Source organism: Spermophilus citellus (genome assembly GCF_964194105.1).
Source record: "Spermophilus citellus genome assembly, chromosome: 4".
NCBI classification, from domain to species: domain Eukaryota; kingdom Metazoa; phylum Chordata; class Mammalia; order Rodentia; family Sciuridae; genus Spermophilus; species Spermophilus citellus.
Window position 1 is genome coordinate 204,840,498 of NC_138185.1, and position 25,721 is coordinate 204,866,218.

At 36.2% G+C, this 25,721-nt stretch overlaps 1 protein-coding gene across 1 annotated transcript in view; it reads right to left on the minus strand.

Moving 5' to 3' along the window:
- Positions 1-16,885: 16,885 nt before the first annotated feature.
- Positions 16,886-25,721, minus strand: part of CEP128 (centrosomal protein 128) — a 414,945-nt gene continuing 406,109 nt past the window's right edge. The window contains exon 27 of the mRNA XM_081292429.1: positions 16,886-17,933. Coding sequence (XP_081148555.1) covers positions 17,806-17,933 — 128 coding nt within the window. The 3' untranslated portion in view covers positions 16,886-17,805. The remainder of the gene's footprint in view (positions 17,934-25,721) is intronic.

Genomic DNA, 25,721 nt, shown 5'->3' on the forward strand with positions numbered 1-25,721 from the left:
CAAGTTTGAGACCAGCCTCAGCAACTTAATGAGGCTCTATGTAACTTAGCAAGACCTTGTCTGAAAAAATAAAAAAAGGGTTGGGATGTGGCTCAGTGATTAAGCGCCCCTGGGTTCAATCCCTGGTACCAAAAAAAGGGGGGTGGGTCAAAGGGTTCAAAATCTCTTCTTTCCTTTCAGTCTGATGTTTCAGGCAGCAAGATCTCTAAATGGGAGGATTCCTTATCAATCTGTTCTTTGGGCTTCTCCATATCTTTTCCAGCTTGAGTTGAAAATGATATGTTGGTTTCTTGAACCAGAATCTACTAAGCCCCACTCACAAACATCTTGCAAGTTTGAGGAGAAAAACAGGAAGCTCTCCCTAAGAAATAAGGAACACTTTTTGGTCCTGACCTTTATTAGCTGGGACTTAACTGGTGTGTGGGGAACAATTAGGTGACATTGAAGCCCCTTTTCTTTTCTGTTCTTGGCAGAGAGGTATTGCTCAAACACAGAACACTCTTCAGGCAAACAGAAGTTGTGTTAAGAGGCTTGACCCTTTGCATACTTTCAGGTGAGATCCACAGAGAGGCTCAATATTGTTTGCCATTGTCTTAACATTCTCAGTGTAGTGGGCTGGATAATTATGCCTGCAAAGACATCACGTCCTAATCCTTGGAAAGTGTAAATTTTACCTTATTTTGGAAGAGGATCTTTGTAAATATGATTAATTAAGCTAAGGATCTTGTTATTGCAGAGATCATCTGGGTGGACCCTCCATGCCATCACAAGTGTCTATAGGGACACAGAAGGAAACCTGACAGAGGAGAAAGCCTTGACCACAGAGACAGAGACTAGAGTGATGTGTCCACAAACAAACAATGCTGGTGAGCGCCAGAATTGGAAGAGGCAAGGCAAGGACTCAATTTTCCTTTAGAGCTGACATCTTCATTTATGTTCTAGAACTGTGGCTTCCAGAACTGTGAGAGAATACATTTGTGTTATTTTATGCTGTCCAGTTTGTGGTCATTTGTTTCAGGAGATACAGAAAAACTGATATGGTGATCATGACTATGGATTTCTCATCACCTACATCACCCTAGTCTGTTAAAGGAAAAAGGAAGGTAGGGAAGGAAGGAGTAAGAGAGAAGAAACAATGAAGAAACAGAAGGCAAGCATGAGATTAAAAAAGAGGAAGTGGAAGAAAGAGGAAGCGGAAAAATGTACCTGTGTTTCAGTTATATGGCCTATTTTAACGCATTTTTTCACTTTTTATAAGTAACAGTTTTTAAACTGGACATTTTCCATATTGGGGAAATTGCATGCAGTTCTTAAATCCCACTTTTATCTACGTGGTGGACATAAAGTCTGTGCCCAGGTCCTAAGATGGATTTGTCTTTGAAGCATCATGATTCACCCCATGGTTTTAATGTAGCTTACTGAAATTTTTCTCATCAAGGTTACCAGTGACTTCCTTATGATAAAAACCCTCTTAGTCATCAAGCTGTGAAGGTTGACTGTCAACCCCAAACATCTTTCAAGATCATAACCTGCTCATAACCTGCTTCCTCTACGAATCTCCCTTGACCTCTACTGTTTCCATTTTCTGCATTCCTATTACACTCACAGAAAATATGTCTGCTATTTCGGCTCCTCCAAAAAGAGGCCAAGGATGCTGCTAAATATCTTAAAATGCACAAGACATCTCTCTACAACAAAGAATTATGATATTTTTATATCGCCTTTAGTAAACTGCACAGGGCTGGTCTGTAATAGAGTCCTTGTGGTGATTGACTGACTCCCCACTATTCTGAGGCCAATAATACAGATGGTCTCATCTCCTTCATCTTCTCCTTATTTATCATATTGTACAATGATGATTGATATTGAGAATTATGTCCCTGAGGCATGCCAGGTCTTACTCATAAAAAATAGATTGATAAAATTCATTGTCTTGCTAGTCGAGAAAATCTACTCATACATTTTAGGAAGATTTTCCACTAGAAGAATTGAGGCCAAAATGTATTTCTCATCTTCCTAATTTAAACCCCAAAATGCAATTAACCACAAACCCTGGAGTCCCAAATATTCAAAGCATCTGAAGATTTACTTTATTACCAGAAGAGTTATAGATATGTCCTATAAATATACCTCAAGGTACCTACTTTCCATTATTTATTTCCCAATATTTGGCAAGTCAGTATAAAAGTATAAAAATAAGCTTGTTTTTAATTGATTATAGGCTATTGGCTTAAAACTGCCCAAAGAGAAGACTTTATTCTCAGACCTGTTTATATTTTTCATATTCCTCATTTATATCCTGTGAAACTAAAATTCAGCTTAGTGAACTATAACACAGCAAGTGAACAAATACATAAAGGCCCAGTGCTAATATTTGTGTACACACTTGGCTGAAGAATCTAGCCAAGGATATAGAAGTACTTGTGAGCATCCTATGATTTCATGCTTAATTTTTTTTAATTTTAGCTACAAAAAATCCAGTGGCACATGGTTGGACTCCTATAATGTAAAAACAATGAATATACATCACATCATAAATTAAGAATCCCAAATACAAAAAAGGAAATAAATAGTTGAACTAATTAATACACTTCCAAAATAGAAAACTGGAACTTAAATATAATTAAATATTATAAACCTTAGTGAAATAACCGCTTCTGTTATTCACACACACACACTCAAATAGTGTAGTATTTTGTAATTTATTGCCTTTCCCAACTTGGAAATATTACATTTCAGTTATGTGGCCTGTACTAATGCTTATTTAGCTTTCTATAAGCAACTGCTTTTGAAACTGGACATTTAGCTATCCTTTTAGTGAAGTTGCTTAGAAATGCTTTCATTTTATCTGTCTTTATCTTAGAGTGCTCCAGAAGTTATTCAAAGGAACTATAAAAGGATAAATTCATAGTGATGAGGTGATGAAAGTTATAAAATTCAAATGCACGCCAGTGTGTTATCTATGTGTCTAAACATGGTGCGGTCATGTCCATTACAGGTGCCACAGATTGCTATTTTGATGACAAGGATTAAAAGGTTCACATGCCATGGAGAGCAGCAAAGATTCTAAGCAGGGAAGGTCAAGGACTAGGCTATTATTACCACGTTCCTTTTTCCCACTCTACAAAGTGAATACTATAAGCTTAGCCTGTTTTCCTGTTTGTTAATAATAACATGCATACTATTCTACTAGTAGTTTCTGAAACTTTTTAACTTCCCCTTACATCCTGATAAAACTCTACCTTTGAAGGGGAAAATAACTTTTCTTCATCTAGAGCCTATTTCCTAGTATTAATATTAATATCTCCACAGAATATTAAGCCTGGAAGAAAGAATTTGGTGGGAAAATTCCATATTCACTCATGAAACCCACCCCTACCTTCCACTCACACATTTTAATAGAATACTGAAACTTCTGCTTTGAATTGAAAGCCACTTTTACTAGCAGAGGCTTCTTTAGGTAGAGTATATTTTGAATTTGTTAGGACAGAAAACTTCCAATGGAAAAAAAAAAGTCACTTGGCAAGCTGGAGTATAAAGACAGGAAATGGAATCAGGGTTCAATCCTTTCACTTTTAACCCACCTGGCTGTTCCCCAGCGCCCTTGGGTTGTAGGAAGGGTAGGGATATCAAAAGCTGGTATATCAAGAAAGCTCTCTGGTGTGGTTGACATTGCAGTTGCGATATCTTTCCTAGCAATGCTATTTAAGTCACCTTCTGAAGAAAAAGAAACCCCTTAGTGCCCATAATTCCGTAAAAGGACTTTCAAATGATCCTTTGCATGAGTAGTTGAGTGGCAACATACCAGGACTCTGATGCCATAATCTGCATTCACATTTGGGCTCCACACTAAGTACTATGCAATCTTGGCTAAGTTGCTCAATCTCCACATGTCTCAATCTCCTCATGTGAGATATATTCTAAAATGAAATGACAATAAAGCCAAGTTCATAGGGCTGTTGTATTAAATGAGTTAAGCTATTCAAAGCTCTTCAGAATAGTGTTGGCACATAGTACACAAGAGATGATAGGAATAAAGTACCTGTTACAGTTTGGATAGGAGGTGTCCTCCAAAAGCAGGATTACGCAGAGGTGAAATGATTCTTATGAGAGTTGTAACCTAATCAGTCCATCCTAGTTTAAATGGACTACCTGGGTGGTAACTCAAGGCAGGTGGGATATGTTTGGAGGAGCTGGGTCACTGGGAGTGTGCCCTAGAAGGGTGCATCTTCCCTGTGGCTCCCTGGGCTGCCAACATTGGAACAGCTTTCTTTCACTGTGCCCTTGGGTCATGATATTCTGCCTCACCTTGGGCCCAGAGCAATAGACTCCGTTATCTATGGACTGAGACCTCTGAAACTGTGAATCTCAAAAAAACTTTTTCTTCTTTAAGTTGTTCTTATCAGGCATTTTGGTCACAGTGATGCAAAGCTAAGTAAAACAGTCCCTACATCTTCTGAGACACATATGAAGGTTTGAAGACACGTTTGTAGCAATACAGAGGTGAACTGGCACTCAGTAAATATATGATGAATTAATGAAACCTAAAGGAATAAATATACGAATTCCAGAGTCTCATTAGCTTTGTTATTGATTGTTCTATAATTTCTGTGATTAATAATTATTTAGTAAATGCAGATAGAATCTTGGTTTATGGATAAAGTGGATCAGACTTAGATAGTTAAAAAAAAAGAAAGAAAGAAAAAGAAACCACATTTATGAAGAACCATCATGTGCAGGTTCTAGGCTTGGCCCTTTTCATGCACCATTATATATAAATCTGCTAAAACTCTTTGAAGGTACATACAATTAGGTCCATTACAGAGGTAAGAAAAATAAGGCTCAGAAGTGTTAATTAAATTATCCCAAATAACACAGCTATTATGTTAATGATGTAGGTTGGAGTCTCATCCTACACTATTTTGATGCAAAATATAATATGTAAGAAGCTGGAGGAAGGTAGATTATGCACACAAAATAATTTTACAAAAAGGTCATTATTGAATAGATCATTGAAAAACAAGGTTTATAATTCAAAGATGGTTTAGTTTCTCTTGGCATTGGCTTTGAAGTACTTGATTCAAACCCCATATTTTTAATCCAGTGTAGAGTGCTGTTGTTGGATACTTCAACAGTAGACTCACCAACTATCATTGATGGAAAGTGCCCCAGAAGGTTATTTACTTCAACTTTCTCAGTTAACATTTGAGAGACATGAAAGGGGAAGTGACAAGCTCACTGTGTCATATAAGCAAACAGTGGCAGAACCAACCAAGACTTTCAAACCCAACACTAGTCCTCTTATAGCCAGCAAGTTACTGGGATACCATGGTTTTGAATCACCCACCTAGATGACTGGAGAGTCGAGTTTGTTTCAGAGACCCTAATTCCCACTTTAGCATCTAAGCTTAGAAAGAGTATGAGGATAGTTTTAGTCAGTTTTTTCATTGCTGTGATCAAAACACCTGACAAGAACAATTTTTATTTATTTATTTATTTATTTATTTATTTATTTATTGATTGATTGATTGATTGATTGGTATCAGGGATTGAACTCAGGGACACTCAACCACCAAGCCCTATCCCAACCCTATTTTGTATTTTATTTAGAGACAGGGTCTCACTGAGTTGCTTAGCACTTCACAGTTGCTGAGGCTGGCTTTGAACTCGCGATTCTCCTGCCTCAGCCTCCTGAGCTGCTGGGATTACGTGTATGTCACCATGCCCAGCTTGACAAGAACAATTTTAGAGGAGAAAAAGTTTGAGCTTCATGGTTTCAGAGGTCTCAGTCATTAGACTGCCAACCTCATTGCTGTGGGCCAAAGATAGCAGAACATCATGGCATAAGTGTGGTAGAGGAAAGTAGCTCAGGACATGACCACCAGGAAGCAGAGAGAGAAAAAAAAATCCAGGGACAAAAATATATGCCCCAATGACCCACCTATACTAACCGTACTCTACTTGCTTACAGTATTAATTTGTATCAGAGGATTAATGCACTGATTAAAGTTCTCATAACCGAATCCTTTCACATCTCAGCTTCCTTGCATTGTCTCACACATGAGCTTTAGGGAACACCTCATATCTAAGTCATAGCAGAGTAATTCTGAAGAAGAACAAAATAAATATGCATATTCTGTTGTGGCAGAGGCTGGCAGAGTGTATATCTAGGAGCTTCTTTTTTTAAAACCTAATAAAAATTCCGTTGTTGTTGTATCTTATCAAATGAAAATAAAAGAGTTAATATAGTCTTAGTGGGAGAACAGCCTTTAAAAGAAAAGGTGCTGTTCTCTATCCCATTTTTTAAAGGTGATAAAAAGATCCTAAACTTTTTTCCTGTTAGATTGCATTTATTCACAAAATAGTAACTAGCACCAAAACAATCATGAAGCGGAATGTGACTTTCCTTTCACATTTTACTCATTACAATGTTGGGCTTTTGGTGTCCCTGATGGGGGGGGGTGGTCCCCTTTCCTATGTTAAGTATATTAAATGATATCAGGAGAACAGTCACTGGGGCTTGTCAGCCACAAGTGATGTCCTTCTATGGAGGTAGAAGAATTAAATGACTATTATTCCAATGATTATCTTGTCAGCTCCATGCAGTAGAGTATGCACTTTCTTAGTTATAAAATCATCACTAATGTGAAGTCCAAAGACAGCATTTCTTAAAATCAACAGTGTCATCTTTTATCAGACTGACAAGCATCAAGTTTTGTGATGGTACCCACACCCAAAACGACAACAACAACAAAAATAGTCTCATATATAACCATACCACCAGGGCCTACGTAGTTTTGTTAATGTGAGTTACAAAGATAGGTGAAAAGTACGTTGCCCTCTCCTCAGCAACTGGCTCCTCACAAACACAACTAAACAACTGAAGTAAGCCAAACCTTGGGAAGCTCAGCTTTATGGCCTGGATTTCAAAATGTGCCAGACATCACTTGGTAGAGAGGGTTGTGGAATACAATAAAATGTGTAAAGATCGGAAGCACTAAAGGTAAAGACAAAGAGGAAAGTACATAATTCTAAGTGATTTTTATAGTGGACACTTGACTCAAGTAAACAAATAAATTGCTAAATGATAAGAAACTGGCATAATGAGCTATGTTTCTCCAGCCAAATGCTTTGGAATAAAGGAACACTGGTAGAACAAACAGGCAACCAAACCACAATCAGATACAGATTAGCTGGATGCTGGCCAGTCTACAAGGTGCAGCAAAGACTTACTTGCCATATCATATAAGGGATGAAACACAACTTCCTGAAGGTGACATTAAATAGTCAATAATATTGGAGCAATGTTAGTTCATTGTAATGAATCTCTCCACTCTCCCTAAAAAACCCATACTACAAAACCAATGTGGAATTTAAGGGACCAAAAGTATAGTCTCAAGGACTTTGTTCTATGTTAACTATCCAGTGGGCAGTTCTAGTGAAGATGTGGTAATGCCAGGAATCTGTACAAAAGTCCATAAGTACGATGGCCAATGCACACTTAGACCTTCTATTGTACACTTGCACAAACACAAAGGAAGTGCATGCCATGAGAACACAAATGCTTTACTGATCTCCATTATGGGGAAATCAGCACATTTCATGCTTAGTAAATTAGCTAGTAATATTGGTGATCTAGGGATATTATGATTGGTGTGGTTTTCATTCCATTCATGGCACTGATGGCAAGATTTAAATAAACCCTCAGGCAGAAGTTCCAAGAACAACAGTGTGATTTGAATTTAAATGGATACAATCAGGCCACTGGTTCTGTTGTATGCTGAAAGACTTTCCAGATTTGGCTCTCAGGATCAGTTAATAAACACCCTTTGCTCACTGTCTTAGGGAAAGATGGTTAAGAGTATAGGTGTGATTAGTTAGAAAATGTGTTTTGAACACTCTCAATATGCCAGCCACTGTACTAGGCAACATGTAATGCCTGTCTTCAAAGAACTTACTATTGAATGAAGCATTTTGTAATTTAGAAATACAGAAATCATACTTATAACATCTATATGTAATGTACCAAATAAACTGCTTTCTGGGTGCATTTGGAAAATTTCTATGTAGCTGTCAAAGATTCTGATTCTGGATACAATACTGACTGAAAAAGTTAAGAAGTGTAATCTATGATAATAACAAAATAACAAACACTGAATCAAGTTTCTTATTATATACATTTTTCTATATGCTAGACCTCTTCCCAATAGTTATAAAATGCATTGGAAATATTAAATGGTGATGAGTTACTTCAATCTGACTTTCCTAATACCTACCTGGATTGCTCTTCATCTGAGTTCTGGAAAACAAAAATTAGCTCTCATGTTGCTATCAGCAAGAGATGAGTAATTATTATTTTGGTAAAGGACAATGTTGCTTTTTGTTAAGTCAATCGGACATTTGTGTAAACGTGTGGTGTGGATATCAGTACCAGAGAGAATATGGATTTCTCTGATACAACTTTTATAAGCATCAGTAGTTACCACATTAGAAATCTTGTAGGTCTCAAAAGTGTATTGTCTGTGCATGCATATAGACAAAAGATTCTTTATACACCCAGGCTTTTAATACACTGGGCTACTGACCCCAGAAGATTTTAACTTATTCTCTATTTTGATGCCTATTCTGTTTTCACTTCACTTGTAATCACTGAAAAGAGCAATAAATACTAAATAGTTAAGGGTATGAACACTTAGCTTGGACATACTAGCATGAACATACATGGGAAAGTTCTCCTACAGCTGTTCTGTGGTACCATGTCTGTGATTGTATATCCTGCCGAGCAACATAAAGAGTCCCAGGAGGCAAAATTAAGGGTAGAGAACATCTGACCTCAATCGTGGGCGTCAGTATAAGAAAAGCATAGCACATGACCCACAACTCAAAGCAGTGATCTTGAGGTAACAGCAGACAGATGGCAGCTGTTCAGTTGGACATCTGGATCCCAGTGACTCCAGAACTAGATAGTTCTCACATGAGATCTGTCTAAGAGAAGCTCGGCCCATCTTCAATTATGGTTTGGAGAATTTTAATCTAATCCTCATCTAGTACCCAACAAATAATAAATGCTTGCGCGCGCGCATGCGCGCGCACACACACACACACAGAGATCTTTGTTTTTGGAAAATTTAGATTTTCCCGCTCAAAATGCAGGTTTTCCCGAAAACCCAAAACCAGAAGGATCATCTTGGTGTTGTATTGCCATGTCTGAACTATCCTTCTCCTTTTGTGTTTTCCCTCAAAAATGGATCAAGGACAAAGTAAAGTCTTGGCTTTCTTACTGTATTATTAAAAACATACAACTTTTAGATGCTTATTTTTTAAAAAAGTTAAATTTCATTTATTTTTCTGAGAAGAGCAATAAACAGTGAAATGTTCAGGGGTAATGAAAGTTTAGCATATTCAAGTCTAGTATCAATTTCAAATTATTCAAACTTACTGTATGACTATTATAATTGGTATCAAAGAATTACAAAGTATATGCATATTCAAATATATATGTTCAGCTAATCAACTGAATCAATGCATCAAATGAAGAAATGTTTAAATTTTAAAAAATTTAGGTTAAGACTGGCAATATACATCAAAGATTGTTTTAGCCAATTAAACAAGATTTAGCACACATTAGGTTTATCATTAAATGAATTAAAATGAGTAGAAATAGTGAATTGAATTAGTGGAAATAAAGGTTTCTTGGGTAGAAGGCCTTTAATGCTAAGGAAATTCACAAATGTATGTATGCAAATGTTGGCATAACTCCCTATTCAAAAATGGAAAGATTTTCCAGAGTAGATAGTTTCAAGTGTAATAAAATGCATTTGTATGTTCATGTAGGCTGTTTTAAAAAGAAATGCTCTACATAACCACTTGGTACAAATTCCAAACCATAAAATAATTGGAGACAAATGTCTTTGAGAAGTTAAATGTAGTTTGAGGGGTTATACTCTTTGCTTAATTTATTTGGTTTTGTTGTTTATGCAAGACTTGTACATTTCAGTACTTTTATTGTTGCAATTGGCTAGAAGGGTAGAAGGTCCTTAGCAGAGATTCTGAATGGGACTTATCACATTGTAGTTACTCAATAAATAAGCATTCGTCCAGAATTTTTTTTCTCTTATGTATACACAGTGAAGAATTTAAACCAATTGCCAGAAACTGAGAAAAGTTCTTGTAAAGATTTTGTTATTTTAGAATTGGGGAGTTCTGTATAGATTTCAATTAGCCCATTTCTAAGCAATAAGGGCAGAAGGAAGCAACCTAACTTCAAACCAATATTTCAGGTTATCAGTAATATTTAAAAGGTGGTACAACATTTAAGACAAAAACCTAGGACAAATTATATATGGCTATCAATCTTGTAGGGACAAAGAGAGGAAAAGATATAATAAATTCCTGACAGTAGAGACAGTGAGAAATAGTTGTATGAGACTTAACTGTCTAGAAGCCATCAAACCAAAACGTTTCTTAAAATGACAAAGTATTGGAATGTTAACTCTGAATGTTACTAGATGACTGTGAGCCACTGGTATAGAGAGGGAAAAATCAAACGCATGTACAATGAATGATAATACAGAACAATTATACCCAATCAGGTTGCTCCCTGGGAGTGAGAGAAAACAGGATTACAACTTAGCCCTAATAGATACATTTTAAATCAGATACTGCTTCTGCCCTTCAAACTAGAAGGAAGAGCTATACCACAGGTCCTTATTTAATAGGTTGCCCCAATGATAATCCTAATGAATGGACAGAGTCTTGATTAATAAAAATCTGTCAGGAGCAGCAGGTAGAGAAGTGGTCTCTGTAAATCAGCTTCCAAAGAAGCTGCTTTAAGTCCCTCACTGGAGTAAATCTCAGGACTGCCAACTGCATTTGACTGCCTGGGGGAAAATGCAATATTGAAAAAAAAATTTTAAAAGGTACTCTGTACATCACCAGGAAAAGAAGCCATTTTAATCTGCTCTGTTTTGGGGTATATAATAAACTCAGAGAACTCAACAGTCAAATGGAAGTTAAAGGTTAATGCACAGTTCTTGAACTTAAGCAGGCATCAGAATCACCTGGAGGATCTGTTACCCCACAGATTTCTGGCTCCAAACCCCAGAGCTAGAATCAATTTTCACCAGAAATATGACTTCACAGTGCACAGCAAGTTCGACAGGACTTGCCACAGTGGTATGTCCAGCATCCTGCCTCAGATAAAGGATGGAGAGAGAGGGTCTGGGGATGGCCAGGGAATATGTAGCTCTAACAGGTTCCCAGGTGCTGCCACTGCTGCTGGTTTTGAGACTACATTTTGAGAACCAATGTTTTAAGGGATAGCACACATATCTTCCTCACAAAACTATGATTTGCCCTCAGTGGAATCTAATCAGTAGGTTTACATGCAGTTAAAATTTAAAAATGAGCAATGAACACCACTGTTCATCTGGAACAGTCAAACCAACCTCACAAAAGACTTCTCCAGTGGAAAAAATGGGAAACTCTTTCCACGGTACACACTGGCTTTATTGGCTGTGGTCTTAGTCAAAGCACAGAATGAACCTTGGCCAGCAGCATGAGGTCTCTCAAGCCTGCAGCTGTTGGGAGGAGGCTACTCTGCCAGTGACTGGGCAGGAAGTGCCTGTTAGAACTGATGCATCTATTTTACTTAGCCCAAGGAAAAAAAAAGGCAAAAATCCCTAGATTTCTCCAAATTTCTTTTAACACCCACCTTCCCAAAGCCACCGTGTTAGAAGGTTTGCAACCAGGACTACTTGAGGTTCATTATCATGGGAAGTTTTTAAAATGCTAAGTCATAAATCAAGCCTTGTATCTTCACTCAGAGTGGGATTAATGATAGCATAAATAAAATAAAATCCAAATGACAGACAAGCACAGGGCACCCAGACGAAAAATTATTTGAAAGGAGGCCACTTTACATCCAGATCCAAACTCATGACAAGAACTCTAGAAAGAATGTTAAGGATCAGTGCAACTTTGATCAGAAATATGGCTTTATAGTGCACATCAAGTTCAACAGGGCTTTTCACAGTGCTACCTTTACAGGACCCCTGCCTCAGATAAAGAATGGAATCCTAGTGCAATTTTCTTTTCTTTCCAGTAAACAGTTTAAAATGTGTATTGTTGAAGGCGACCCAGCTTCCTGTGTTCATATCATTTTACAGAAGTTCTGCCATCTTTCATTCCCTTATTCAGCTAAGTGCTCAGCAACAATAGACAAACAAAATCTAAACTAGCATTACCACTACCCTAGGGATAATACTGAATGAGTTATGCAGGATGATCTGATAATAGCTGGCTGCCAGGGAGAAAAAAAAAAAAAAGCTTGTAGAGAGGATGATTTAAAAAAAAAGTAGATTTAAAATCCTATGTGCAACTGTTCACACGTTTTGGGAACTGTTCCTTTGGATATAAGGTAAAGAAGGTAACATAAATACATTGACTGGTATATGAAGACATATAAATACCATATTAAAAATAGCTGTGAGCTGGGAGCATTGACACTTCCCTGTAATCATAGTGACTCAGGAGGCTGTGGAAGGAGGACCACAATTTCAAAAGCCAGCCTTAGCAACTTAGTGAGGTCCTAAGCAACTTAGCAATACCCTGTTTAAATTAATAAATAAAAGGGCTGGGATGTGGCTCAGCGGTTAAGCATCTCTGGGTTCAATCCCTGGTCCCCCACCCCCCCCAAAAAAGCTGTGTAGTATCATCATTCAATGATGAATAATGATCTTGTTTTACTGAGAAGCTTTCCCACCTGGTTAACAGAGCATCCCACATCTTGAGAAAAATAACATTAGTGTTTCACATTTCAACCTCACTAACTCTTTATTGTTGCCATTGTCCTCTTGTCTTGAAGTCATAACAGGACAAAGGAGCATGACTCTAGTTCACAGTCCTAAAAGATGTGAAGCTGCTTCCAAAATTCTTGGAATAGAAGACTGGCTACTAGGGAAGGAAACTGAGAGATACTGGGCCGGAGGAAATGTTTCCAGCAGAAATACAGTATTTCAAGGACAAAGAGAGCCACACTGTCTTGAAGTTATGTTTTCACATTGCTGGCTAAGTGGCTGGGGCTTTTAAAAGCCATTTGACTCTATGTGGCTTCAAATGACTCACAAGTACACCTGACTCAAGTGAAAAATTTGTAAGAAAAAACAAAAGCTATAATTTAATGGAAAACCTAATACTATAAAAATTAGAGCCCACCCTTTTAAGCAAGTATAATTTAAAAATATTCATCAGGACTTAAAGGAGACCATCAATTAGGGACTAAGGGACACATAATATTATCCTACTTTCCTGCAGAATATTTTCTTATTTTTAAATTGTAACATTTGAACTATTGGTAGTTTAGAATCTACTGAAAAAAATCAAAACTGCTTTATGCCAGTATTCTGATAGTTTATTATCAGTGAAATACACAGCTAAGATGGCATGGAGCTCTAAGGATAAACTGTAATTTTGGTTTTTATTTAAATAATGCCAGTCAAAATGCTTTACTGAAAAAATAAAAAATGAGAGGTATCATGACATGGGGATATAGGGAAAGATGACAGACAGCAGACAGCAGACGTCTAGCATCTGCCAGTTTGAGGAAAACAGAACATCCATTCTAGGAAATGGCAATTGTGCAACTTCAATCTTTTAAAACCCAGTAAGTTCCTTTCGGGTGTATAGGTGATAAAGGTTTCATGGCTCTATTTTGACTATAGTAGCATCCATGTTCTTCATGTTCCCACTTCAGATACATAGATTGTACATGATGAAATATGGAATCATCAGACTGTATATTGCTTTCACTATCTTCCCCAAAGAGAACTAACATGTTGCCATGTTTAGAAACCCAGTATATTACTACAGAGAAAGATGGGAAAACTTGTGTTCATAATTTTCAAAGGACTTTGCAAGGAAGTCAGATTCAAGCTGTGCTAAGGAAGGAAAGATATCTTGCCACAGATGTATTCCTAGGGTTTCAAACACAAGAGTAGCCAAAGATATGGGACATAAAAATCGGTGATTTCTGTAAGGAAATGCAGGTGCTATTAGCCTCAGATATTCTGTCCCTTCAGTGTGGAGTGGACAGTTACTAGACTTCAGAGGGTAATGGTAGAGGTTGCTTTGGTAGTGTACTAAGAATGACTTGTGTCAGAATTGGATTTAGGTAGGACGTGGACACATGTAGACAGAACAGAAGGGAAGATGGGGCAGATTAGGTGAGGATGTGAGGGTTGGGCTGGTTTCACCGGAGCTGAGCAGATTGGTTTACTTTGTTACTAATCTACTAATCAAGAGTAAGGGCAACTTCTTTGAAATGTATTTGGGACTTGGAATCCAAAGTTTTGCTTCTCATTGTCTAAGTATTTTTCCTAGCCTTAAATTACATGTGTTATATTTTGTAAAGATATGAAACTAAATGAAAGCTTTCATGTTTTAGATTTCTTTTCTCAAATAGGGATAAGTTGATAGGTTCCGATTGCTAAACATTTGAGAATTTAAGTTGAAAGATGTAACTATTTTTATATCATACTTTGGTGCATGAAATGCCTTTATATACAAACTCTCCAAGTTGCTTTCCAGCTTAAGGTTAATGTTTAAGTTTGGATCCAAGAAAACCAGATGCTTTCGTGAGTACTGCTTCCTCATTTGAAGGCCATGAAAATCCCGAATTTTCCTTTTTGTTTGTTTAAAATTGAGAGAAAATACTGGAACAGTTTGGGGAGGGGGTGTAGGAATCTTTGAAAAGGAATAACTTAATGATCACTCACATTCTTGGCTACTGTGTGACATGAAGCTGTGTTTATAATAAGCATAAATCCTGAGCAAAACAATTTGAGATATTTATTCCTTCTTAAAAAAAAGAGCTTGCTAAATAAACATGCCATGTTGCTATATATAAGAATTTGGCCCCATTTAAAATACTGTTATTTTTCATCTAAAAAACTCAATATAGATTAAATAAAGGAACTACAACAATCACTGTGACTCTAAATATATTCTGCATACCACTGAACCCAAGAATTCAAAATAAAAAATGCATTTACCATAGTTGTGATGAGAAAAATGAAAGAAAAACAGACTTAATTGTTCTCTTAGGTAAACAGACATGCTTTTTATACATGTAACCTTTAAATCTAAATGCTACATGCACACCATTTTATCAATTACAGATTTTTATCTCCTTGTTGGTGGTTCTGGGAAACTGAGTGCATAAAATGTTATATAACCAACTGGTTTTTCAACCTTCAAGTCAGACACTAGTCAAGGAAATAATAATGACCTTAGCCAATGGGAAAAATATCAAGTCAGATTTCTCCCAGCTGTGTTTCTTCCCCTCTGTGGCCTTCAGCAACTTCAGTGGAAGTTTAGTGTGTTTAGGGAGAAAGACGGCCAGAAGAATCAAAATTATTAAACCAAAAAGGTCAATCTTCAAATTAAGTCTTGGACCAGGATCATTGGAGAATAAGGTTTATCCCTTCCAATGCCCCAGTGCTACAAGCAATATGGCTGACCAGCTACAACTCAAATGGGGACGATATCACACGTAATTGAGGCTACGCTGCCAAAGGGTGAGTAAAGGAAAAACAGTTGCTGGCTTTGAAATGTACAAATCGAGCTCTTAGTGTTTCCTTAGCATTCCTTTTGATTTCCAACTCAAGCTTATGGTAACTGCAAGAGATAGGAAAAATCCTCAGAGGAGACAGGTCCTTGGATTTAATTCCATGTAAACAGGGCCAAGGAATTTTGACAAAATCGTTGCTCACAAAAAGTTGACTTTGCCTTTGAAGTTCTTGTGTGATCCACATTGAAAATCAGACACCTTCATTCATCCAGCTACAGCACAGGGGCATTCAATAACATGACATAATGGCCTTATTTGCTTTTCAGATTTAAAAGGGTTTTAAAGACAAGAATCTTCTCTATTCTATTATAAAATCACCAGCTAATATGTTTTCAAGGATTTTCCAAGTAAATAACCTGAGTTCCCTTAAACTTCAGGTCTAACTAACTGGGCCTTTTTTTTTTTTTTTCCCCTTCAGTGACCACAGATGTGCTATAATGGTTCAGATCAATTCTTTTCGCTGCTTTTAACCAAATGGACGGCATGAAGTTCCCCTATTTAATACATAGAGGGAAAAGCTGTTTAACCTTTATCCTTGAAATTCATACAAAATTTGTTAATTTTATTCCCTATTTTCTTCACTAGGAGTCATTTAGGCCCAAGAAATAGACTATTATGGAGTCACAAAACATCAGTTGAGAAATTGTGATAATTTCTCAATACCCTAAAGATTTCCCTAGACTGATACAGGTTACATAGAATACAAGGACTGTGACCTGATTTTCAAAGAACTACTGGAGTTAAAAACCTCAAAATGTACATTAACAACCCTGTGAAGTTATGAGATTAGATAAAACAAAATCAAACTTGTTTCATGTTGTCTGATTTTTTTTCAGCTGGCCTAAACACATGTAATTCATAATATCAAGCATGCTTCTGAACGCATACACCTGCTTTGGTATTTCTTCTAGCATGACTAGCATGTATTAGGAACTCAATAAGAGGGTTTTGGAACAATTAAATGATAAATTTATGTTGTAGTCTCAGAGACTATGAAGTTTGTGTTATTTAATTTTTGGATATACAACATCTTCATTTCTATAATAAGAATTGCATTTCTGTTCGGGGACAGGGAGTGCTAATTTCTGCACCCTCAGTTATGGAAAGTTAGGAAAACATGCTGAGTGGAAATAGAAGCTTTATGAAATGTGAGAAGTCTAGTAAGCAAATATATTTTAACAAACAAAAAAATGCAACACACATTACAAAGGAATTGCTTTATTGTCCTTGCCTCTGTACAGAATCTTTCCACCATGAGCCACTAGGATTCAGTTCCTAGATATTTATCAGTATTTAGCATTTAAATATAAATCTTTCTCCTGGTAGATCAGTTTGTAAAGGGGATAAGTTCTTGTAAACACATCAATGTTGAGAAAAGCGGACGTGAAAAGCAGATAAGACAGTACCAAATTATATGAAAACTCTTGCAGAATGAACCTCATGGGCACAGAAATTTGGTGTTGAGATTCTGATCATAGTAAAAACAAAAGATGGTCCAGGATATGACTGGAGTGATCACAGTGGAATATTTGGCCACAAAAGACAAATAAATAAATTGTGCTATGAACTCTTTACAGTGCTCTAGAATTCAGATATCATTTATAAACTCTACATTGCTATTATATGTAGTAGTAGACTTTTAAGATGATGGATATAGCAATCCTGAGCTTTTATAAAGTGGACTGTCCAATATTATATATGCTTATCTCCATGACATGTTATAACACATGATAATTTATTAGGGAGAAAGCATTGAGAAAAAAATCAATTGTATATAAATGCTCCCTGAATCTAAAGTGCTGGCAACTGTTGCCTCAAAAGAAATGTATTTTCCTCTTTTGTAGCCAGTTATTTTTGAAAGGTATCAATTATAAATCCAAATTTTGGTGAGGAAATTGTGACTGACCGCATGTTAAAAAGGAAAATGTGAAGAGAAAAGTATCACTTTTTCTGCTGGTGTAAGTTGCCAGTAAGTTAGCTGCACATTGGGAATTATTTACTGTTATTTGAATTGATTAAAGAAATATCATTCACAAAGACTATCTGTGTTCTCATTTTAGTCCATATCTGGCAATACCAAAGAGCCAAAGCCACAGGTCTGTCTGTTAGACGACCTGGGCCAAATGACAGAAGGATAGATCTGTGATTATTTGTAAACCACTCCAAAGAGTTACTAATTACATTTTGCCTTTTTTATTCTCATAGTCCTCTTTCTTGGACTGTGAACTTGTTCCATTCATTGGTAAACTTGCGGCATCTTCCTTCACTGAAGCTGAATCTGGAGCGACGGTCCTTCTGGTAAATGCTGGCAAGGTTAAAGGAAAGCGAAAAACAAACCAGTGTGAATATAAAACCAGGGCTAAAAAGTTGATTTTAGAAGGTACTTAATTAATCATGATATTCAATCTAGTTTTCTGTAATTAAACTTTGTATTCTATAATAGACCTTTAACAAATCAGTTATTATGTTTCAAAAACACATATATGCATGATTTAAAAACTTCAGTTTTTCATTTGTGAGTATCTGAGAGTGGGAGATGTGTGCTCTTTAGAATACAATGAATTTACACACACACACACACACACACACACACACACACACTGAATTAAAGAGAGAAATTGTAAGGGTTTCCTATTTCATAGAATCCTCTTTGTTATCTGCTCTGTCTTAGGAGATCTGGAATCTAGGTTTACTGTTTTTCTACTACCTCTTACTGCTCTTTTGGGTTCTGAATGCTTTGATGTGAAATCTTTCTTCCTGAATTCTATTTTCAATGCCTGTTCATTCCTTACTTTCCTGCACTTTAGAAAACTATACACCCATCCACCCAAGTTCTCAAAGGTTGGTTCCTGTCTTAATCTATCTATCCAATTTAAGAGTAAATTCTGATATTTTGTACTACCTCCCAAATTCACCTAAGTCCTGCTTTATCCCATCTCCATTATTATTATCCCAGCATAGGCCACCGCTTTTCTCTCTCCCTCTTTTAATCCTGCTTCTTTACTTTCCTTTCTCCATACCCCAATCAGAATTTTCTTTTCCAAAAGTAAACAAGGTCATGCCATTTTCCTTCATAACCTCTTCACCCTTGCCTTTTACTGCCTTCCAGTGAACTTGAAAAACCCAAACATCTCACTAGGGCTGCATCCTCTCAGTCTCTCTGGTTGCTCCATCTCTCTAGCAGACCATGTTCCTTTCCTCTCTGGGTCTTTGAACTTTCTACTCCTCATATCAGAATGACTCTTCCTACCCAATATCAATTTAGCTTGTTCTTCTTGACATTCAGGTTTTAGCTCAAATGCAGCTTCCTCAGAGAGGCACCCCCTGATCATCCATCAAAAGTAGTGGTCCTGTTCCAGGGACCTTCCATCATTTTACCTTTACAGCACCAACCACCATTTTAAATTATTTGCTTATTAGTTGACTACCTGTTTTGCCATGAGATGAGGTGACCTTGTCTGTCTTGTTCATTATTATCTCCTCCAGAAGCAAACACGGAGCCTTGTGTACAAGGCTAAATATATATTGGTTGATCAAGTGAATATACTTAAGGGATTTTTAAGAGGAGTCTATGGCTAATTTTTTAGTTGCTTCTAGAGGGAACCTAGAGAAGTACCCTGTCAAATCACAATAATCATAATTCAATTACTTGAAAATATCTGGCACTTAACTTGTCAGTGAAAACTATCTGAAACATAGATTTCCTTACCTTATCAGTACCTCCATCTTTTAAAAAATTTGATCTTTTTAGATATACATGACAGTAGAGCTATTTTGATATATACATACATGGCAGTACCTCCATTTTTATTGCCATAAATCATTGGCATTTATCACATAAATGTCAATTTGAGAGCAAATTACTTAAGAATTATATACTCATGGTTAGCCAGGTAGACCTTGAACTATAAAATGAAATGAAAATAGCCATTGGACCTATGCAGTGGATAAATTGTTTTTGTTGTTTTTCTTGCTGTGGATAAATTTTTTTTTTGACCAGAAACTTAAACTCCCACTAATGGCGCCTCAAAACACAAATTGAGAATGCTAACTTTTCTTTTTATAGCAATATAAACTGAGGTAAGGAAGTGAAATTTTTGTTTAAAGCAACTTTCACTGATTTGCTTTTCAAAAAATATCAAGTTAAAATAAAATGTATGGGGCTGGGGATGTGGCTCAAGCGGTAGCGCGCTCGCCTGGCATGCGTGCCGCCCGGGTTCGATCCTCAGCACCACATACCAACAAAGATGTTGTGTCCGCCGAGAACTAAAAAATAAATATTAAAAAAAAAATTCTTTCTCTCTCACTCTCTCTCCTCTCTCTTAAAAAAAAAAAATTAAAAAAAAATAAATAAAATGTATGATCCACTTGTAACATCAGTAACTCTTAGATAACATTTTTTTGCCCCATGAAAAAATCACAGATCTTTCTTTTTGGGTTTGTTTACTTATTTATTTTAATAAATATTAGTTTTTAAAATATTTTTAAACTTACAGAAAATTTGCAATTTACATTTATTTTAAAATTTGGTTTGGAGACACTAATTCCAAAGAGATTAAACCTCTTAGTCTCAAAGGACTGGAGATTTCTAGAGGTCATCAGATTGCTACAGAGATCTTGTTCAAGTTTAGACTGGTTCCATCCCTGAGAGTAAAGGCCCTGTCCTGGAGTTGTGTTCCCTTAGTTTAAAAGGAGCTATACATGGAGACTAGTGGTCAGTCACTACTTATAAAAAATAAAAATGACAGTTTCAAAAGCTGACATTATGAGCCTCTCTCACTAAGCCCCTACTGTCTACAGGCAAAAGGTAATGGAATTCAAGTCTTCTAAAAGTGTGTCCTGACTCATGGCCATAACTTCTAGCCAGCCAGGATAAATTTGGTAGTGATCATGGCTTTAAATAATGGATTTCTGTGTTCCTATTTCCAATGGTAATATAAACTTACAATTTATACATTTCTTTCCTTCTTCCTGGCAGAAGGAATCTACCTTTTCATGAATTGACCTGAACTACACAAAGCTGACATAAATTACTTCTTAAAACAAACTTTCATTAATGCTGGATCATTTCAGAGACCACAAATTATGCAGTATTTTCCCATTTCCTTTGTTTTTTCCATGGTCAGTGATTCTATGCTTTAGTTTGGTCACAGTTTGACAGGGCACCTATGTCAGCAGAATGAATGCCTCTGAGTCCAGAGCATAGACAAAAGGGCCTGGTACAGCACAATTCTAACCTAAGGAAGGAGGTGCCTGCTCTATGCACCAAGAACATCTGCCTAAGGACTGTCAGTGCCTACTTGCCAGAGGTCTGCATAAGTCCAAATGGCTGGTCCAAAGCCAGACTTCTTATTCCATTTCGAATTAACAAGAAAATCAGACATTTGCTGTTCAGACATAAAACCCAGGTTTTCTTAGTATCATTTATCTTTATAAGACTTGTTTTTAGCCAAAGTGTATATATACACATCTAATAGTACCAAAGGGTTACACAGAAAACAGAAGTCTCTCCCAACCCTTGCTAATCTTACAGTCTCACTCCTCAGCGTCAACCTCAGCCAACTCTTTTAGATTTATTTTCTGCATTTGCTTCATTTTTGTAAAAATAAGTCTTTATTGCTATTTTCTGACTTATCATTTTTAGACATTATCCACACCCACCTACTTCTCCTCATTCCCATCCTCCCAATATAGCTACATCTAAACTTTTAGTTATGTCAATACTGAGTGTTTATATTTTTATGAATATGTAAATAAATACAGCTCACATAAGACTAAGGTATTCTGTGACAATGTTTCTTATTCATTTTCTCCCTATACTTATTAACTGACTCATGTTTTAATTTTATTTTTTATTTCCTCTTTTCTGTGACTTTCTTAATTGTTTCTAATAGCTCAATTAGATTGTTGTGTCTTTTTGTAGTTTATCTTTTTTTCTAAGTGCTCAACTCTACCAGATAATTTGTTTATTCCCTGAAGATTTTCTCAAAGGAATCTCCTTTTTCCCCTTAATATGGGAGAATTTAAGAACATGCGTGTCCAGATTAAAGGGCCCCGCCAACAAGTATCTAGAAGAAGGAATAAAACAAGACCACATGGAGGCACAGCATCGCAAACTCATTAAGGTTGAAGAGCACAGTTCCTACAAGTTCCCAGGAGTGGGAAGGGAGTGAGAGGCTACAGGAGGGCCAGAGAAGATCATTTGGAAAGAATGGGAGTCAAATACATATGGTTTTCAACACCATCACTGAATTTTGGAAGATAACTGTTCAAAGTCCTCAGAAGGAAAATAATTTTCAACTAGAATTTCATAGCCAGCTAGTATTAACCGAGTATAAAGAGAAGAAATCTATTTTCAGAAATATGAAGACTGAAAACATTCACCTCCCCTTCTTTGATGTGCTCCCACAAAAGAAAGGGGTGAAACAAGAAAGAGAAAGGCATGAGATGCAGGAAGCATAGGCGTCAACCTCAGGATGACATTTGTGCAGCAGCTACTTATCGGAGGAGCCCTTTACCCTGGCCACTCCTAGCCTTCTGCTGTTTCCTTTGTTCTCTCATACTAGACTTCCATTGATCATGGATTGTCCCTCTTGAAATGGCTTTTTAAAAAATTTTCTACTGTCCTATGTTTTTTTTTTCTTTTACTTTCTTTGTGGTTTTCTTGATTTTTATTTTCCACATTTCCAAGTTTTTCTTTTTTGTGTTTGTTTTGTTATTTGGTCTTCATGGCAATCATTTTAAAATTCTAAGACCTCTTTTCTATATGTTCCTTTTTCATAATATAATTGCTTTTATTTTTAATGGATCTAATATTTTCTCTGATCTCTTTAAGGGTACCTCCTTTGTATTATCTTTAGCTGTAGATTCCATTTTTCTCTTTGTTGGTTTTGCATTTCTTTCTTATTGTTTTTACTTTTTAGTTATAGACATAATACTTTTATTTATTTACTTTTATGTGATGCTGAGGATTGAACCCAGTTACTCACATGTACTAGACAAGTGCTCTACTACTGAGCTACAACCAACCATAGCTCTTGACATTTCTTTTTAAGGTAGGAGGTTTACAGAAGATTAAAGAAAAGTTATAGGACAATTTCTATGATTAAGCTAAATTTTTTTGTGTTACAAAAATAGAAATATTCAAGGTGATCCTAATTTCCCAACAGTTACATTATTAAAAACAAAAAATTCAAGGTTCATCAGAAAAGCAAATGAGAATGAATCTGATTTCTAGAAATAATTTAATTAGTTAATAATAATTAATAATAAGGTGGCTGTGACTCAATTTTGAAGAGTATTTTTTAAACTATGGTAAGAGGCTTAGAAGATAAATCCTAAAACAAAACTTGTCAACAAAAGAAGTGTGAGACAGAAGACAGAATTAGTCAATAACATAATTAAATGATTCATTAAATGAGTCTTAATTTTTAATTTTTTCAGTCAAATTTTACAGTGCAATAAATATTTTCTCATTCAAATTATGTTCTCCACGATAGTTTTCCCTTTTCTTAGTTTTATTTCTTTTTGAACCAGTAGATTTGTGTTTTTATTAAATTATTTATTTGTTCTAATTTGTTATATATGACAGCAGAACGCAATTCATTCCACATTACACATATAGAGCACTATTTTTCAAGTCTCTGGTTGTACACAAAGTATTTTCACACTATTTGTGTCTTCATACATGTACTTAGATTTATGATGTTGAACTCATTCCACCATCTTTCCTACCCGCATGCCCCCTCCCCTCCCCTCCCTGCCCTTTCTGTCCTATCAAAGTTCCTCCATTCCTCTCATGCTCCCCATTCACTGCCATTATGAGTCCGCATCCTCATATCAAGAAAACATTTGGCCTTTGGGTTTTTGGGATTGGCTTGCTTCACTTAGCATTGTATTCTCCAACTCCATCCATTTACCTGCAAATGCCATGATTTTATTCTCCTTAAATGCTGAGTAATGTTTCATTGTGTATATATACCAAAGTTGCCCTATCCATTCATGTACTGAAGGGTATCTAGGTTGGTTCCACAATTTAGCTATTGTGAATTGTGCTGCTATAAACACTGATGTGGCTGTGTCCCTGTACTATGCTGTTTTTAAGTTGTTTGGGTATAAACCGAGGAGTGGGATTACTGGGTCAAATGGTGGTTCTATTCCAAGTTTTCCAAGGAATCTGATACTGCTTTCCAGATTGGCTGCACCAATTTTCAGTACCACCAGCAATGTATCAGTGTGCATTTTTTTTCCCCACATCCTCGCCAACACTTATGGTTGTTTATATTCTTGATAGCTGTCATTCTGACTGGAGTGAGATTAAATCTTAGCTGTCATTCTGACTGAAGTGAGATTAAATCTTGAGAGTAGTTTTGATTTTCATTTCTCTAATTGCTAGAGATGTTGAACATTTTTTCAAATATCTGTTGATTGACTGTATATCCTCTTCTGAGAAGTATCTGTTCAGTTCCTATAGTCCTTGAAACTCTAGCCAGAACAATTAGACAGATGAAAGAAATTAAAGGGATATAGATAGGAAAAGAAGAACTCATATTATCACTATTTGCTGACGATATGATTCTATACCTAGAAGACCCAAAAGACTCCATAAGAAATCTTCTAAAACTAATAAATGAATTCAGCAAAGTAGCAGGATATAAAATCAATACCCATAAATCAAAGGCATTTCTGTACATCAGTGACAAATCCTCAGAAAGAGAAACTAAGAAAACCACCCCATTGACAATATCCTTAAAAAAATAAAATAAAATACTTGGGAATCAACGAAAGAGGTGAAAGACCTCTACAATGAACACTACAGAATGTTAAAGAAAGAAATTTAAAAAATCCTTAGAAGAAGGAAAGATCTACCTTGTTCTTGGATAGGCAGAATTAATATTGTCAAAATGACCATACTACCAAAAACACTATATGGATTAAATGCAATTCCAGTAAAAATTCCAAAGACATTCCTCATAAAAATAGAAAAAGCAATCATGAAATTCATCTGGAAAAATAAGAGACCCAGAATAGCCAAAAAAATCCTTAGCAAGAAGAGTGAAGTTTGTGACATTAATATTCCAGACCTTAAACTATACTACAGAGCAACAGTAACAAAAGCAGCATGATATTGGCACCAAAATAGACCTATAGACCAATGGTTCAGAATAGAGGACACAGAGAAAAACCCACATAATTACAATTACCTCATATTAGACAAAGGCACCAAAAACATATGTTGGAGAAAAGATAGCCTCTTCAAGAAATGGTGCTAGGAAAACTGTAAATCCACATGTAACAAAATGAAATTAAAACTCTATTTCTCACCATGCACAAAACTCAACTCAAAGTGGATCAAGGACTTAGGAATTAAACCAGAGACCTTGTGCCTAATGGAAGAAAAAGTAGGCCCAGATCTCTATCATGTCGAATTAGGCCCCACTTCCTTAGTAAGACTCCTATAGCACAAGAATTAAAACCAAGAATCAATAAATGGGATGGATTCAAACTAAAAAGCTTCTTCTCAGCAAAAGAAACAGTCAGTGAGGTGAATAGAGAGCCTACAGAATGGAAGCAAATCTTTACTATAAGCACATCAGATAGAGCACGAATCTCTAGGATATATAAAGCACTCAAAAACCTTAACACCAAAAAAACAAATAACCCAATCAATAAATGAGCCAGTAGATTTATATAGAGACTTATGGCTGCCTGTGAGAAATATCTTAATTTGAAAAATTACCAAAGCTGGCCATAAAATGTTTAGACAGTTGAATATATTTTCTTTCTTTGCCTAAAATTCCACAAATCTTGATGCTTTCTACTTAATGTCTTCTAACCACTTCCATCTAGGTGCCTTTTTAGGGCCTTATCAAAGTAACAATACCAAAATGAAACATCAGGAGAAATGTGACCTCCATGTTCCTGTCATGGTGCTGTTTTTATCTACAAGCTCTCAAATGTCATAATTGATGAAATTTTCTGATGTTCAACTGTCATTACTTCTTACTCTCCTCTTCCATGTTTCATTATATTAAATAGATCTGGGAAGTTTTCCATGGCTTAACATGAGAGAGAAAAATTCTTGCCTATCAGA